Source organism: Microcebus murinus, chromosome 1 (assembly GCF_040939455.1).
Source record: "Microcebus murinus isolate Inina chromosome 1, M.murinus_Inina_mat1.0, whole genome shotgun sequence".
Lineage (NCBI taxonomy): Eukaryota > Metazoa > Chordata > Mammalia > Primates > Cheirogaleidae > Microcebus > Microcebus murinus.
In genome coordinates this window covers 118,484,379-118,503,056 of record NC_134104.1, presented here as the reverse complement: position 1 = coordinate 118,503,056, position 18,678 = coordinate 118,484,379, and the positions used below count along the sequence as shown (strand labels likewise).

The window sequence follows — 18,678 nt, the reverse complement described above, 5'->3', positions numbered from 1 at the left end:
GGAGACCTTCCATATTTGCTTTCTGTGTTTGCTGGGAATAAAACCATAGGAGCGGTGGTTGGGTGCACCCAAGATAACATTGAAATGTCCAGACACTCAGGCTGGTTTCCTGGAGAACTCATAAATGTTAGAGATTGGAGTTTGCACGCTCATGTGTGTGTGTGTGTGTGTGTGTGTGTGTGTGTGTGTGTGTGTTTCAGGGCCTTGAAATCCATATTTGTGAAGGTCTCACTAAAATGTCTCTGAATTCAGAGGTCAGACATGCATGACCCTCAGGTCAATCAGTCCTCTAATAAAATTGAGTTGCATAGACAAAACACAACACCTGCTCTTTTTAGCCAAGTCTCTCTTTACTATGATCATACAATTCCTGTTTTGATCAATTATAGTGAAAACTTTTCTGCAAAATGTAGGTGATAGTGTATGAGATCTGAAAGGGCTCTGAAGTATTCTAGTTTAGACCCTATATGCTACAGATGAAGAAACTGTAACCTACAAGGGCTTAGGAGTTTGCTCCCAAATCACCCAGCACATGGCATGTTAGGGCCAGTATCAGAAGACCTTATACCTCTCAGTAACCAGGCAGGGACTTTGGCCCAGCAAGCCCTGGTCCCTCAAGCCCTGGTCCCTCCTTTGGCCTTCATAGGGACCTTCTATGTCTGCCATGGGGTCTTCACATGGTTCTTGTGGCATAAGTGAAAACATGAGTGGGAGATCAACAGGATTCCTGGCTTCTTCTCAACCCAGTTCCAATACCTGTGGACCAAGAGCAGATCTCTAGGACTGGATGACCAGTTCTCAAAAGTGGGGACAACTTTGCCTGCCCCAGCCACTCCCTGTGGAAATAGAGAAAAAGAGTGCTGGACCGGAAGTAGAGGCTGGAGCCCCACCCTCATGTTTTTAGAGTATCTGTGGTTCAAGGCAGTTGGACAAAGTCCTTAACTTATCTCTACTTCACTTGACTCACCTAAAAAAAATGGGGATAATAATACCTGCCCTACCCATTTCTGTAAGATCAAAATGAAAAGATGTAAATGAAAAGGAGTTTGAGTTGCAAAGAGAGAATGTGAAAAGTCTGGTTTAGGATGGAACATGCCAGGTGCTCCTAAGGCCATTTTGTTTTCCCCCAGATGGTAGCGCGTTCAGGGCAGAGCCAGGGCTGAGCTGGGGACAGCTGGAGCCGCCTGGAGGAGGGAGTCCTGTGCACTCAGCTCTGAGCTCAAACCACCTGGGCCTCCGCAGCTCAGCAGGACAAGTGCCTCTTGGGGCCGCTTCCCTAACAAATGAAAAAATAATGCCCTTGAACCAGGAGTGAAACCGAACTATCTAAGGAAAACACTGTGAGCAAACACGGAGAGAGCTGGGGGAAACCACCTGATCAGACGAGCTCCCCTCAGGCGCAGTTCAGGTGCACACTGTCCGCAGCAGGAGGGCGGCAGTGTCTCTGAGGCGGCAGCCACAGGGCCGGCGGGCTGGGGCCATGTCCACAACCACACTCCAAGTGGTGGGGTTCCTCCTGTCCATCCTGGGCCTGGCGGGATGCATCGCAGCCACGGGGATGGACATGTGGAGCACCCAGGACCTGTATGACAACCCCGTCACCGCCGTGTTCCAGTACGAAGGGCTCTGGAGGAGCTGCGTGAGGCAGAGCTCTGGGTTCACCGAGTGCCGACCCTACTTCACCATCCTGGGCCTTCCAGGTAGGCACGGTGCGCCCCTGGGGCAGGACCAGGTGGGCGCAAGCAAGGGGCTGTTCACACTGAGCCTCACTCCTACCTCTGGGTGTGACCCTGGCAGCTCCGGTTCAGGATAAAAGTGTGAATAAGAGAAATTGGCTCGGTGTCGAATAGGGCAACAGTCATACAGAAGAAAATGGGGAAATTCGTATTCAAGGCAAAGGAATTGCTAGAAGGAGGCAGGCCATCAGAAGAATGGGACTATGGTCCCATCCCAGCACGCTCATGACACCTAGGATAAGAACATGTTGCTCAAGGAGAAAGTAAATTGCATGCATCTATGTGCATGTGACTTGCTCCTTCCTGCACATACATGGGACTAGGGAAGTAGGATGGTGAGTATTTTATTATAGCTGGAAAAGTTTATTGAGAGCTAATTGAATTTTATTTTCAATTCAATTCAATTTTTCTTTTGAACATTTGGAATCTCTGTAGGTGCCCAAAAATGCCATTAAACAATAAATAGCCCTTTTTCTTCATGTGTATTGATAACATCTGATATATGTTCCTAAAAATCAATGTATATCAGAATGTAATCATGGAATTATAATTATAATAATGTCAGAATATAGATATAATTACAAATGTGGCATTCTTTCACCCCTAAGATGAAATAAATTAAACCTCCACTTTTAATATAATTATTTCAAATATGCATCACAGCAACTTTGCATTCTAGATAGTATGGGAGCTCTATTTGTATTTTTTTTTTTTAGAAGTAAACAAGAAAATAATAGGTCAGGCTAATCAATGGCTCCAAGGGATGGCCAAGATGTGAATGGGGAGGGGGGAGAAAGAGAACAGTGTTAGGTTCTGCCTCTTGGAAACAAATACTTTGTAAACAGGTAGGTGGAAATAATTTGCCAGAAATTTTTAAGAGGCTATGGAACCCTTGAAACTAAATTGTGAAAAGCAATTCAACTAAGTCATCTTCATTCTCAGAAAGAAATAGAAGATGGGTTTCAGAGCAGAAGAATTGAGTTATTTATTCCATTTTTGGAAACCACTCATTGCGGGACCAGCAGGATCACTGACTTCATGGAAACACTTGCTTAGGAAGCAGCGCAAGTGGACCCTGGCCAGAGGAATGAAAACCAGACTGAGGAGGGATTGTGCTACAGTGGGAGGGAAGAGATCAAAGGGAAGAAATGCAAGACATGGAGTGTTGAGTTGCTAGATATATTTGTTATAATATTAACTATTACATGAAGAAAAATGATTCACCTTATATTCAAAATTAAGGCATGACATCCCATGACTTCATGCTCAATAACCTCTTCCCAGGGCCCCACACACATCATCAATCTCTTGCTTACTCTGTAGCACAGTTGCCACAGTGAGGCTCCCAAATATTCCCACTCTACTAAATGGGCAAACCCCATTTCTGCCACCCTAACTTGTCCCTCCTATTCTACCAAAGGATCCTACCTTCCCTGACCCATCTCAGAATGTCTCCTCCTCTCACCCTTGACAGTTTTCCACTGGGCTGCAATATCTATCCCCCCTTTCCTGCCAAGGCCAACCTCTCCACCCGGGTTCTGAAGGCCTCGTGCCATCCCGTCTGGGCCATGTCCTGTGGATCAACCCCTCTCCTTCTTGCCTCTTGCATCTCTTCTCCTCACTTATGCTTATGTCCTCCTTCCCTGGAAAATCTTCTCTCCATCCTGATCATTGTCAAGTTCTGTCTCTCTCCTGGGTCACTGACAACCAAACTAAAAAGACTGCATTTTCCCACCACCTCTCACCCTTAACATTTCTCAGTCTGGTTTCTGTCCTTCATCTCTTTAGAGCAGCGGTCCCCACCCTTTTTGGCACCAGGGACCAGTTTCATGGAAGACAATTTTTCCATGCATGGGCTTAGTGGGGCGGTGGAGCTCTGCAGCCCAGTCCCTAACAGGCTGAGACTGGTACTGGGGTTTGGGGACCACAGCTTTAGAGTGTTTGCTTTTTTGTGACTGTGGCAGAGGATCGAGGGAGTCTTCTAATCACCAGCTCCCAGTTCTCAGTTCTCGCCTCCCTAGACATTTCAAACCCCCAACACCTAAATCATGGTTCCCCATTCCTAGCCTAATGAGGTGCAGACGTACCAGCCTGACACCAAGCCTTCCTACACCCTCACCTACCTTCACTGACCTGTCTCTTCCTCATCCTCTGCCCCCATCCTATGCTTCTCCCTGTGCTTTGACTATACTCTTGACTTGGTCCTGGACACCCACACTCCTGAATGCCCCCTTCCACCACCCTGACTGCCCCTTCCACAAATTTACCCTGAAGCCTCCTCAAGCCCCCAATTCAATAGAATCCCACAAATCTCTGTACCAAACCCAGAGCATTCTCATAGCATTGAGCATATTCATCCCTCTTGACACTGCTCACAGGTCCAAGAAGCATTTATTGCATATCTACAAAGAGTACACAACACAAAACTGGCCTTGTTGGCACCTGTAAACTCCAGAGGAGGCGACAGGCATGTGTGTAAATACCAAAGCCAAGGCAAAAGATGCCATGGGGCTATCACACGTGTGTTGGGAGCAGCAGGAGGAAAGCAGTTACTCAGAGGAAAGAGGAAAGAGAGGAGGGAATCAGGGTGGTTTCAATAGGGTGGTTCTGTTTGAGTCTGAACCTTAGCTTAGTAACTTGGTTATTTGTACATTTGTCTCATTCAGCTTCTGTGTTGCAGGTCCCTTCAGCTAGGTGAGAATTCTTCCCCCAGTTCCCAGGATAGAGCTAGTAGAGTGAGTATTCAGCAAATGGTTGATAAAAGTAACTTGAACTGAATAGGAAGAATAGTGTAAGTGTTTATGCAAGCCATATGAACTAAAAACAGGTCAAGGGGTTCCCCAGAAAAACACAGTAGATTGCCTTTGTACTACAATTCTTTGCTATTATGCCTCCATATATAGAAAAGAACTTGGTCCTCCTCCCACCTGAAACAGATTCATTTGTTCATCCAAACATGTATTCAACAAATATCTTTTGCATGCCTACTGTGTTACAGGAATGAGAGTGTCAAGGAATCTATTAGTCAAAGTAGTTAATGTCATCTGTGACACCCGGCATGGCCCCCAGCAGGCATAGATGGTTGGGGTGAGGGAAGCGGGTGCTGCTGTGTGTCCTGTCTCCCAGTTGTGCTATGAAAAGTCAAGCTGGGCTGAACCAGTGTGGGGAACTGAGGGACAGTTCCCAGCAGCCACCACAGAGATTTTGCAAGAAAAGAGCTTGTACTTAGGAAGAATTTAATAACTGGTTGTGATTTTTATGATTATTAACTAAAGTATTATACGTATGTCCCGGGTGTCTTTCTGCTGGAGCCCCACTGTCCCCACTGGGGACAGTTCCCAGCAGCCCTGCCTGTCTTGGTCGAGGGAACAGGACTCTACCAGAAGCCAGGAAAAACATTTCTTCGGACTGAGTTTGCAGGAAAGGAGGTACTTTAAATCACTGACAGTCTGTGGCGTTGGAGAAGAGTGTAGATTTAAGAGCCGCCAGTCCTCATGCAGCAAGAATGGCTGCACTATAAATTGGCATCCCAAAATGCAAACATTTGTTTGATGACGTAGATTTGGCTAACTGAAGTAAGGAATGAGCAGGAAGATTACCATGAGGAAAAGGCTCAAAAGCAACTCAGAAGCTGAAGGCAGCAATGTAAGGAGATAGAGCAGCCAGAGAAGGAGCCGAGGGTGGCTTGTGAAGCCTTGTCAAGGGGCCCCTGAGAGCCGAAAGGAGTGACATTCACCAGCCAGGACTGAACACCTAACTCGCCATCAGAAACAATCGCTTCTTCTTGAGCATGGCAAGGGGCCCAGAGAAGAGAGACCTGAAACAGAGGAGCTGGATAAAATGCAGAGCAGGTAGAAATAGGTTTCAGAGAGTTTCATTTTGACCAAGAACCCAGGGAAGTACCACCCTCTTGGAGAGAAGTAAGCCTTCAAGTGTTTACAGAGAGGCAGCAGGCACATACGTATAATACTTTAGCTAATAATCATAAAAATCACTACCAGTTATTAAATTCTTCCTAAGTATAAGCTCTTTTCTTGCGAAATCTCACTTAACTTTTCATTCATCTCAAGAGCCTTTCATCTGGGGCGTGGACTCAGACCGTCCTCTTCTGGGCTCCCCTCCTTTGGATTCCTCCACCAGCCCCTCCTGCCTCCAGGCTGAGGCCGAGCTGTGCCTGAGCGTGCGGGTCCTCCCGTGCCCTGACCCCACCACGCCCCAGTCCAGGCCAGTGGCTCCTGGTGACGTGCTGCCTCATTAGCCCCCTCCCACTTCCCAGCCAGCAGTGGTGTCAGCCCGGGGAGCTCTCTCTCCTCTGAACTCCCCACTCTGAGTACCTCCTCCTGAGCCCTTCTTCAGGCCTATTTCCCCACATGATTCCTTCAAATTTTGTTATTAAACAATTATATGAAAATCTCTGGGGGTGACTCCGAACATTACTATTTCTTGAAAAGTTCCCCACGGAATGCTCAGGTGTAGCCAAGGCTGAGAACCACACCTGAGGGCATCTCACCTGTCAGTCCCCAGCTACTTAGGGGCATAAGATATTCTGCAACAGGGAGGGAACACTGAGTTCCCCTTCTTCTGTTTGCTTCTTTCAGCCCTGAATCCTGCCCACCCTTCAGGTCTGATAACACTGCATTGTTCATTGGGAAGAATGCTGCAGTCACACCTTTGGTGCAGGGAATCGGGCTAGAGAGCCCTTTGACTCACCTGTTATCAGCTGATAAGCCTCTTGACCAGAATATCAAATAAGAGGCAGAATAGCTAAAAGAGAAACCTACCTGCTTTGGGCGCAGTTTCTCTGTTTACCTTCTATGGAGAAAGATTAGGATCACAGACGGAAGGATCATCCGGCTGGAAGGGAAGTTCAGGTTCCCACCATGAGTTTCCATGGTCATTCCTGGACAGTGGGTTTCCAGCAATGGGTGGTGGAGCACATTTCCTCCCAATTCCTAGTGGGAACAAGACTGACGATGGTTGCTTATAGAATTCTCTCCCCAGCAGAAAAGCAAAGTTAAAATCAGAAGTTCCTTTAGGGAGAGGAGAATCAGAACCAAGTGAATGGAGATCGATGGGATAGACCCAGAGTAGCTGGACACTGTCACCTCTACTTTAAGGAGACACCTGGTGAGAAGGCTGCCAGGGCCTCCATTCCTCAGACATTGCAGAAGGCTCTTTAGCAAATTCTGCATGATCTAACTCTCCTTTTTTCAATATCTCTCTCATTGATTGCCAATTCTTCCAAAATGACAAATTGCTTTACAATGTACGCTTTAGAGTGAATAAGCTGGCAGCTCCACTGATGTTAGCTGTTATCCGAGATGGAAATCTTCCCAGGAGATTGGAGAGCGCTCCCTCCCAGGACTCCTGGAGGAGATGGGAATGCTCTCATCTTTGAGTCACATTTATAAATAATCTTCTGGGACAGGTTATTTCCTGAGATGATTTTGGGAGAATGTTCCTTTACACATTCTTAGCAACCATTTCATCAGAGGATGACATTTTATTGCCAAGTCTCTGAATTTGGAGGACACAGTCTGTTAGGCACTTACAGATCCCTGTATCTTGACAGTGGCCAGGATTCCAACTGTTTCTCCAGAATAAGGTGCCTCAAAGCAATGTGCTGTGATGGGAAAATAAGAATTTTGAGACAGTTCTGGACTGCCCCCCCCCAGCTCTGCCTTTCCCTTGGTGTGAGTCCTTAGGAAAGTTAATTCACCTTTGAGTCTCCATTTCCTCAACTATAAAATGGAGATAATAGTATTAACTACAATGCAGGGGTTTTTACATGGATTAAATTTTTTAATGTCTGAAAAATGCCTTAATAGCTTTCAACCAGAGGTAGCAACTAGCTCCATCAGCTAGAGCAGGACAGAGCTTCCTGTTTTGTTTACAGCTTCCTCTGAGCCTTTTGCCCACAGCAATGTAGACAGATCCCTCAGTATCTCCTTAAAAAAAAAAAAAAGTAGGATTTCTCCTGTTTCTTTTCCATCCCCAACTTTGAATTTTTTTCTGGTTATTATTAATTGCTCTCACGGAGGGTAGGAATGGCTCCTCCTTTGAGTATATCCCACAACCTAATTATTAAAACTCTGCATGGTCTTCAACCATCTGCATTTCTACTTGGCTCTTGACTTGCTCCCTTGGGTCTGGGTTACAGTGTGACCCTCATTAGGGTTTTGTTTCTCCTGTTTAAAAAAAAGTCTTCCTGGAAAATTACCCACCAAGATGCTAAATGTGGTTATCTCCATGAGTTGGAATAATAGGTTCTTAGGGTTTTTTCCTATTTACAGCTTTCTATAGGTTCTGAAATTTTTATAACAAGCATTTATTGCTCATATAAGTAGAAAGAAATCAGATGTTTCAAACAAAGTAAAAATTATGTCTCTGACACCACACTATGGGATGTGGTGCCTTTGTGGCTATAAGACTTGGCATGCGGAGGTCACATTTGCAAGGGACTTCAGCAACACTCTGACCATGCCTTTGACCTCCTGAGGGGTGGAAACTCACCATCAACAACAAAGTTTTATAGTTTGGCATTTCCAGACACTGGTGAAACCATCTTGCATAAGTTATCACTTGATTTCAAGTAACAGAATCCCGACCTGAATTAGCTTAAACAGATAAAGTGATTTTTTTAAAATAATGGCGCTGGGATAGCTCCTAGAACTCAAGGAAAGAATGTGTCTGGACCTCAGGAATAGCTGGAGTCAGGACCTCAAACACTGTCAGGACTCTCTCTACCACCCTCTTGGGTTTGGTCTGCTACGTCTTAGCAGCTTTCTCTACCTAATAAAAACCATGAATTCCCAGGACCATATCTTACACTTTCAACTACTGGATAGAGACTGATCTGATGCTGTCTGTGTCCAAAGTACAAATATTCTGCATAAGTATTTCATCTGCCTAGTTTGAGTCAGAGGCCCATGCTGGATTAATTAGCTATGGTCAAGGTACCAGGTATCAGGTCGTGACATGAAAGATCAGGATGAATAGTGCTACTCACAGTGTGCCCTGTGTACCACGCTGGCCCACAAACTGTTTGTTACCCATCTGAACAGTTCTGATACCAAAACTGAGAATAAACATTTCTAAACTTTTATAACAATTTTACATCTCTATGATACTCAACCATGTGATTTTGTATTTTCCAAGAGCATCAATTTGTGTCAAATTGGAAATTTTTAATTTTAAGTAGTTTGAAAAGCACAGATGGAAGACATGGCAACTCCTTCAGGAACCATGTGCTTGGGAGGGGAAAGGGCAACATAGTGGAGGAATAAAACAACTGGTGTCCAGTACATATCGCCACACAGCTCTGCAGCTCAGCTCTACCAGACCAAACCACACTATGTCACTTGCCCTCTGGAAGACACCAAGGACTAATTTTTCTTCCCCATAAAATTCATTATACTTGGAATGGACATGCTTAGTGACTGTCTTTCCCTACTCTGGCATAAGCTCCATGAGAACAGAGACCATATCTGACCTTTTAACAACTGTCACTCCATGCCTAGTCTTGGGGGCTCAGTAAATGATTGTGGTGATGAGTCACTGCACTTTAAGAACGTACTAGAGACAACTTTAGATATATCTGGAGGCGAGGTCACTCAGGAAAGTCCCAGCAGGACCTGCAGCTGCCATTGATTCCTAGAAAAAAGACCGCTGATAAACTGTGGTTGTATTGGATAGCCTGATATTGATGTAGTGATCTTTGTGTATACACCTGAAACCCACAGCTCACCACGGCCCTGGTAGTTCCTTGTTGAAAGGGAGAAAAATGGGACATGATTGATACATTACTTAGTGACCTTGGCTTCATCATATGCTGAAAATGAATACTAGCTTTTCCTAAAGTGGCCACAACTATATGAAGCTTTGAGCTCATGCGGAAAGACAAGAGAAGAAAGATTCTTGGATTAGAAGTCACAGCTACATGGTTTTACTATAAGCTGTATCAATAATTTGTACTATTACCTTAGACAAACCATTCTCCCTTTCTGGATCCCAGATTATCAAGCTTTAAAATGAGGGAACTGAAATAGATAAATTCCAAGGGCACTCTCAGCTCCAGCCATTCATAATTGTCTTGTTCTGTAGACATCCGCGTGCATGTCCTTCATCAGTCAGACAATGAGAAGGTTCATGGTTTATGGACTTGGTATTTCTCAGAGGTTTGATGCTGGTTAGTGATGGCATCTTTGTTGTCTCTAGCCAGAGTCTAATCAGTTGTGTTGAAGGGGTCTTATTTGTCTGCTTGTGTCCTGCCCCTTGTCCCACAGCCATGCTGCAGGCGGTGCGTGCCCTGATGATTGTGGGCATTGTCCTGGGTGCCATCAGCCTGCTGGTGTCCATCTTTGCCCTGAAATGCATCCGCATTGGCAGCATGGAGGACTCCGCCAAAGCCAACATGACACTGACCTCTGGGATCATGTTCATCGTCTCAGGTAAACAGAGCCCGCAGTTCCCACTTCTGGGAATGTCAAAGCTAGGTCATTCTGGGTAGAGGAAACGTGACTCCTCCCTACCATTGAACTTGGCTCACACCAGGATTCCAGATCTGAGTCTGGAGGCCCAATTATGCTCTACAGAATCATCATGAGTGCTGAGGTTTTAGCTGCCACCCCACCCCCAATATAAGAGATTCTCAACCCTAGGGCAGTCATGTGACTTGATCCCTAAAAGTCATTTTCTACGGGACTCTAGAAAGTGATTTTAAGGGAGGAGCTTTTGACATCACCAAAGAACCAGACCCAAAACATTTGGACTACTGACCCTTGGTCCCAAGATGCATGGAAAATCTTTTTCTGCACACACACAAATCCTTCCACAATTAGTAAGATAAGAGATTCTAAATGCCTATCACAATGACTAGCATGTAGTGGGAATTCAATAATCAATGCTTGTATTGACCATTCTAACTCTGGAGCTTTCTTGTTCTTTGCCCACAGGTCTTTGTGCAATTGCTGGAGTGTCTGTGTTTGCCAACATGCTGGTTACTAACTTCTGGATGTCCACAGCTAACATGTACACCGGCATGGGTGGGATGGTGCAGACTGTTCAGACCAGGTAACCTCCTAATCTAGGTCTCAGCATTCCATGGTGAATATTGTTGCAAAAATCTGATTAAACACATGTGCCTAATGTGACTGTCAGTGCCTGAAATAGCAAAAATTTATCAGAGGCAACCATACCATATCATAAATCAACAATCACCTGTAAATTCATAAACTTCATTTCAGTGAAATATTTTTGGTGATATGACTTGAGGCTGATCTGACATTTGCATTGAAATACTGTGACAGTTCGCAGTATTTATCTAACACTCTTACACAAGCCCCATTGTGGTGGCAATGAAACAGGCACTATTAACCCAGGCATGTAAATGAACATCAACTTACATCTACAGTCCTTAACGGAAACCTAGTTAGGAACAGGTAAAAGTTTGAATATAAATGAGCAAGGTGCAATATAGGTGAGAAGAGTGGTATTTCTTCCTTGTACAGCTGCTGCTTTCTTTCATTCACTAATTCATTCATTCTACAAATGTATTGAGCACCTGCTGTGGGCTACCAAGTGTTCAGAGTGCTACAGATACAAAGTCCTCACTCTCTAACAGAAGGAGCTGAAACTCTACTATTATTTGGTGTGTGGATGATGATAGAACTTTTAAAAGATGGAAAGGCAATACCAACACCTGTATTCATTTAGCCATTTCGAAGGGATGTATCTCATATCAAGAAGAAACAGCAAATACCTGAAGGCTCTTGTTCTGGGAAAGCAATATAAATATCATACCTAAGTGACCCATCATCTCTGAAGCAGAGCACTTGGCATTTTCCAGCCACACCAACATGGGGTACATACAGGGTATGACGATGTGGCAAGATCCATTACTCTCTGGCTCCTCAATTCCCACCCATGTTTCTGCTCTGTTTCAAGAATGGGGAAAAAATGACCCCCATAAGCTCCCTCTACCCTCCTCCATGTTCCTCCCATGGTCTCTGGGTTACTAGTGCAACTTGGAAATAGGCTGACCAACTCCTTCCAGTTTTCCTGGGACTTTCTTAGTTGTAGCACTAGTCATCTCACATCCTGGGAAACTCCTCCAGCACAGGCAAGCCAGAATGGTTGGTCACCATATTTGCCCACCCTGCCCAGAGTATCTGTCGCTGCCCAAGGATCCACCTACCACCCACCTTGCACCTAGCATTCTCCCACACTGTCCCCTTAGCACCTGCCCCATCCCTTGGGGAGACAGCTTCAGTCCTAGGATTAAGACTGTTGGATTCTGAAAGGCTTCCTGAACTTCTCCCTGCATGGGTGGGCAGCCACGGGCGGCTGTTTTTCCCCCGTCTCTGTCTTCTCGTTTTCTCCACTCAGAAGTCATGCAAGATAGCCCAGCTGCCAAATAGATCCTAGCAGCCACCCTGATGGAGCTTTGGTTTTAGTGCCTCCTTTGGTCCTAGGACCCCTCCTCCCCCTCTCCTGCCCCCGCCCCGCTCTGTCATTGCCATGTCACATGTAACACTGGCAGAGCCTAAGCCTGGTCTGGACCAACAAACCGCCTGCCCTTGCAGAGTACACAGCCTGCCAGGTGTTTTGCATGAGCCTAAACGTTTTATGTTATAATCTGAACTGATCACCAACTTTTTAAAATCAGAAGCGTTACAAATCGGGTTCTTCAGAAAGAGATCATAAGAAGACGACCCCTGTGTGAATGACTATGCAGGAGGGGAAGGCTGGTCAGGGAAGGAGGGGAGCAGGGCTGGACAGGAGGGCGAGCCAGGCAAGGGTGTGATTCCAGGTGAAGCCCCGAGTCTGCCTGACCTGAGGGGAGCTGCACAGGGCGAATTATGCTGCAGAGTTTCCAAACCGAAGAGCTGGGCTTTCATACCTCAGTGCCAGTCGGTCTTGGTGGGCAAAGCGGCTCTAGTGGCTGAACCACACCAGAATCCCAGGGACAGTCATGGAAGGGGCCAGCAGGGAAAGATAAAAGAACACACAAGCTAGGGAAGAGCACCATGGGTGCCTACCACAAGGGGATTTCACACCACACACACACACACACACACACACACACACACACACACACAAACTCCCTGTTTTCTTAGCTTTACCAAAAAATAAAAAATCATAAGATCTGGCAGCAGCGGGCCCTCGTGCTCACATGGCAGCCCTCTCTGCAGCTGTCATCTCAGCCAGGGTTCCCCCTCCAGTCCCCCACAGTCCCCGCTACTCTCGGATGGCCCAACTCTGAGGCCATTTATCATCATGCCCATGAGGTAAGAATTTAAGTTTGCTGACCTTGACCCAGAGTGTCTAAGCTGAGGAAGGGGACCATTTTCCCATGCACAGAAGACAGTATAGCTTAACAATTCACAAGGAAGGCTCTGAAGGCAGAGTGACCTGAATTTGAATCCTGACAATACCATGTCCTCCTGGGTCTTTAGAGAAGCTACTCTGAGCTTTTCTGAGCCTCAATCTCCCCATCTATGAAATGGGAGTGATAAATCCCATCACAGTGGCCAGTGGGAGAACTAAATGAGGTAGTGACAAAGAATGCTTATCACTACATCAGTGAGGGCTCAATAACTGGCAGCGATGTCGGCTATCATCGTTAACATTATGTAGTCACTCAACCTTATATAGGGGTGTCAAGGACAAGGGCTCAGTCTGCACCAGGACAGAGGGACTGGGGCTACCCCAGGAAAGTCCCCCAGGGGTCCCCCAGGAGAAGCCCCAGGAAAAGGCCTGCTGCTCAGCCCCCAGCCACACTAGGCAGGATGAGGGGGTGGGGTTCATTCCAAGACAGCAGCCCTCAAACCAAGTATCTGTATTTTTCCTAGTCCAAAGGAAATAAAAATAGCCTGCAGGTAAATTTTCTCCCAGAACTTTTTCAAGGGCTGAGTTCAGTCAACTAGTTTTGCCCTATTTATTGCACTTGGTAATGAGGTATATACCATTTATTTTAATCCTGCTAAAATGCATGTGCTTTTTAAGCATATCTGAAGTATTGTCTTGTCTTAGGTTGCAGAGGTGTGCACACATACTGCTTTCTTCCTACAGCTGGTATAATGGGCTTAGTTTGTGTAGTAGATTTCAAACATATCAGCGATTCATGGTGTTCTTCCAACAGTCCCCGTGCTGTTTGAGGAATACAAAGGGAAACCTCCAAGGGAAGGCACCACCGTGCTGAGCTCTCCTTTTCTGCTCTTCTGAGATGGAGGTCATTACCAGCTAGCATCAAAATACTCACTGACATCCTAACGGTTTGGGGTCAGTGAGGATTTGGGATACCTCACTCTACCATCCCAAAATGTCCATTTGGAATCACAATTATTTTATTCTTGGGATGTTTTGTACTCAATCCTGTTCTGATGTAACTGAGTCCCACCTGAGGCAGCTGCACAGGGCAAGGGCACCAGCTTCAGACTCAGACCACCTCAGGTGAGAATTCCAGTGTGGGCCAGAACAGAAGCACAAGGAGAGCAGGGTCTCTGTGCTGTTCACACCTACGTCCCAGTGCCAGGCACATAATAGGAGCTCAGTTAATACTTCTTGAACAAATGAGTGAACAAATGAATGAAAGAGTGACTAGTCACTCCAACTTAGTTCTTTCTGAAGACAAGATTCCTACCTGCACGGTGATTATGGGGTCACTGGAGATAAGTTAAGATGAATGCTTCTGGCCCACAGTGAGAACTTAAGGAACTAAAATTCCTTCCAAAAAAATAATTTGAGACTGATTCCATATCTCTCAAATTTCTCTTACCAAACCTTCAAGGCACTTCCCTTTGCCAGTAGAGAGGGGAGGAGAACTTCCTGAGATGCTTCTCAGAAATCAGGTTTATAATTTTATGCCTGAGTGATGCTAGGATCCAAGTGATGCTATTTTGCTGACTAGCTTTAGTTCCAATCCTATTCTCCAGGGTACCTGATCAGTTGACTGTGACCCAAAGGAGTGTGTGTTCAGGGGCTATGGGCAAAGATAGAGGTAGAATCCAAAAATGGGGACAGAAAAAAAAAATGCAGACAGAGACAACAGGCATGGCCAGGGCAGAGGGTGGAGCCTGGAGAGTTGAGTCAGCCACATTCACAGCCCCATCTCCCCACACAGGTACACCTTTGGTGCAGCTCTGTTCGTGGGCTGGGTCGCTGGAGGCCTCACGCTAATTGGGGGTGTGATGATGTGCATCGCCTGCCGGGGGCTGGCACCCGAGGAAACCAAGTGAGTCTCCCCATTCCACGCAATCAGATGTTTCAGTTGTTCAAAGTCCATTTTAATGTATAATTTGCAGCCAGAATAATTCGTCTAGGTATATGGAAGAACCTTATTGACTGAAAGATCACTGAACCTTCTTTTTTTATGGGGAACCTATAGAACAGAACAGGAATATTTCAGCCTGGTCAGATTTAGGTGTGATCCTATTTGAAGGAAAAACCCATCCCTCTAGGTTCCTTCTATTAATAGCTCTAGTGTTCTATAACTTAGTGGTTCTAAGCTGGGAGTAATTTTCCCCCAACTTAGAGGATATTTGGCAACATCTGAAGACACTTTTAACTGCTACATCTTTGCGAGGATGGAGGAAAGTGATATTGGCATCTAGTGGGTAGAGGCCAGGGATGCTGCTAAACATCCTACAATGCACAAGACAGTCCCACAACAAAGAAGCCTTTGTTCTAAAATGTCAACAGTACTGCTGTTGAGAAACCCTACAGTAACTCCATAAAGGGAGCTGGAGTTGGGAGAGCTGGATTCCACTGTGGCTCTACTACTAACTAGCCTTGTGAACGCCAGCAGGTCACTTGTCCTCTCTGAGCCTCCGCAAAATGAGCAGATTAGAGGAGAGGGGCTACACACAGGTATCTACGAGCTCACAAATTCTATGATTGTTTGGTTTAACGGTGTTCCCCTGGGCATTGTTTCTGGTTCAGCTTTATTTTTATTGATTAACAGAGAGAACCCACTAGTCATTAACTACCAGCTTGGCAAAGCTCTGACACAGTGTAGAAAATTCTACTCCACTGTGAAGGCAGAAAACCAGTGCCCCAAAAACTAGGGTGAGCAACTATGCTGGTTTGCACAGGACCCACAGGCTTCCAGAGACACTGTACTTTGGGTGCTGAAACTGAGACAGTCCAGGGTAAATGAAAGGTTGGTCCTCCTACCATAAACATTTGCCGTCACAGAATGTTTCTTTTTCTTTCAGCTACAAAGCCGTGTCTTATCATGCCTCAGGCCACAATGTCGCCTACAAGCCCGGAGGCTTCAAGGCCAGCACTGGCTTTGGGTCCAACACCAAAAACAAGAAGATATACGATGGGGGTGCCCGCACAGAGGAAGATGTACAATCTCATCCTTCCAAGTATGACTATGTGTAATGCTCCAAGACCCTTCGACATGAGCAGAAGAAACCCTGCAAAGAGAGCTCACCCCAAAAACAAGGAGATTCTACCGTGATTCCTCACTACTTTTGACTTACAGTTGGAAGTTAGAAAAGGCTTAATTTCATCTTTGGTGAGGCCGGATGGTCTTGGCCACATGTCTCTCTCTAAATATTCCATCATAAAACAGCTGAGTTATCATTTGTAAATTAGAGGCAATAGTTCACATTTTCAATCCTGTATTTCTTTTTCTAAATATAACCTTTCTAATCTGATGATAGAATGTGGTTTGAATTCTTATCTGACACTTTGATGATTTAGGCAGACTCCCCCTCCTCCTTCCAGTCGATAAACCCATTGATGATCTATTTCCCAGCTGTCCCCAAGAAAAGTTTTGAAAGGAAAAAATGAGAATACACCAAAAGACATTATTTTCTGCTGTTTGATTTTTGCCTCCTCAACCCCCAACTTGGCTACTAATAAGCACTAATTGAAGAAGAAGTGATAGGGAAAGATATCTGTAATCCTCTCCAGCCCATTATCTGAGTTTTCTTACACTGTGATCTTAAAAGTTGCCCAAGTGCTTTTCAGTTTGAGGCAGCCAAGCCTGTTGGCATCTGCTAATTCCAGCAAGACCATCCCAGGGTTTTCTGAGCTCTCCCCTGGAGTTCTCTTTTTGTCACAGGTCAGAAATGATCCCTAGAGAAATGAGAAAAGGATTTTTATGTTTGTAAGCTAAGTCCTAATCATAGTTAGAATAAATAACATATTAGTAATATGATAACATTATCTCTGTAAATTAGCCTTGCCCCTGCACATAGATAGAAGAAAATGAAAAAATAATTGCTTCGTTATTGTCTATATTGTACTTTGTAAAGTCACACTTAAGTTCAAATTTCATGAAAGCTCACTGATCCTAATTCTTCCCTTTTGAGGTCTCCATGACTCTTATTACACATGATAGTAAGTGTCAGTCATGTAAAAAATAAATAATGGAATGCAGCAAGTCCTAGGAAGTGGGTTAAAACCAGTTTTTTTTTAAATGAACCTAAATTTAATGTTATGTCTCCAAGTGCCCCATGTCCATGCTTGCATGGTTACAAGCAAGTTGACAGTCACACTTACTTGGCACTGTGACAGTTTTCTTACCCTGAGAGCTGTTTGCTTCACTAAATTCACGTGGAGTGGTTGGAACATTGGATGTTTAGGCAGAACTGAAAGCTCTTTGCAGCCACACACCTGCCCTATCCTTACATCACTGCCCATTTAAGCATAAAGCCTCAACTCCTTCTTCTAAGATACCAGAATCCCATTCCAGCACCAAAGCCAGAACAGGCCCCCTGAGAAACCCAGGTAAGGGCAGTCTCTAAAAACCACCAAATCAGGGAGCAGCACTGGCACTGGGAGTATTTGGCCATTAGGTTATTATCTGGGGGGAAAAGTCCTTACATCAGTAGTGTATATGAAAGCAGCCTTCAAAGGGATCCGGGAATATTCATAGGGGTCTTCAGGCTGAACCGACTATGTGTAGAGAAAGTCAGATCATGTACCATTAAACAGTAAAGGGCTGTGTTCACCAAGAGCCAGAGCAGTAAACTCAGAGATGCTTCTCATTGAAACAGTAATGGTTTAAGGCCAAATTGGAGAGGGCACTCGTGGAACTCATTGCCTGAGATGGGGTAAAGGGTGAATAGACAAATCAATTCAAGGAAAAACTAAAGGAAAGCAGGTGATGAGCAATCTAGGGCATGGAGGTTGTTAAGAGTTCTTGGCATTTGAGCTAAAGGTCACCCATTTAAGTTGGAGACTCACCCACATGAGCTCTCCCTCCTACCACCAGAAAGTCCCTGTCAGGTCTGAGGCAGTGAGGTGTGGCTCAGCTGGGTTTTTAATTAGCACATTCTCTATCCAACACTTAATTGTTTGAAAGCCTCCATATAGTTAACTTGTGCTTTGTAATTTTGTTGTTGTTGCTCTGTCTTATTGTATATGCATTGAGTATTGACCTGCATATTTTGTTACTTAAATATTAAAAACACTGTTATCTTACATTTGAATAGCTTCTGCTCTTTTTCCCTAAATTTTAGGAAATGGAGGTGGGAAGCTGAACACATCTTCCCCGAAGTATTTCGGATTTCCGAATCTGTGTCTGCTCAACAGCAGCCTAGCTACCTGGAGGCCAGCGAGATGTGGGTTCAGTGCAGTTAGTGGTTTCTGCAAGTTGGGAAGCCTTAATAAAGGGAATTTCCAGAGCTACTGGGCATGCAGCATGGGATCCCAGGACCACATTTAGCCTGTCTGACCCTGAGTGCACCAGCCTGAAGTCTCTAATGCCTTTGGCCTATCCATGGGCCAGTGAAACAAGAGAGCCAATGCCTGCCCTCTTGATGCTGCAAAGGGTTGGGATGATATGCTCAAAAAGCTGTACTAACTAAGCCTGTATCAGGCTAGAGAAACAGCATAAGCTGTAGAGTGAGAACAGCCCAACTTCCAATCCAGGTCATACCACTTCACAGCTATGTTAACTTGAACAAAGTTCTTAATCTTTCTT

The 18,678-nt window shown here is 45.2% G+C and overlaps 1 protein-coding gene across 1 annotated transcript; it reads left to right on the top strand.

The window, feature by feature from the left end:
• Positions 1-1,372: 1,372 nt before the first annotated feature.
• On the top strand, positions 1,373-18,176 carry CLDN18 (claudin 18). Its single transcript, XM_012787754.3, has 5 exons — positions 1,373-1,700; positions 10,022-10,186; positions 10,691-10,808; positions 14,860-14,970; positions 15,953-18,176. Exons 1-5 carry the CDS (start codon positions 1,481-1,483, stop codon positions 16,122-16,124), a joined length of 786 nt encoding a protein of 261 aa, XP_012643208.1. The 5' UTR covers positions 1,373-1,480; the 3' UTR covers positions 16,125-18,176.
• The last annotated feature ends 502 nt before the right edge of the window (positions 18,177-18,678 follow it).

Bases quoted from the DNA above. Each gene is read 5' to 3' on its own strand.
- CLDN18 (XM_012787754.3), top strand. From the start codon at position 1,481: ATGTCCACAACCACACTCCAAGTGGTGGGGTTCCTCCTGTCCATCCTG. The intron at 10,809-14,859 runs GTAACCTCCTAA...CTCCCCACACAG, and splicing joins GTGCAGACTGTTCAGACCAG to GTACACCTTTGGTGCAGCTC. The intron at 14,971-15,952 runs GTGAGTCTCCCC...TTTTTCTTTCAG, and splicing joins CTGGCACCCGAGGAAACCAA to CTACAAAGCCGTGTCTTATC.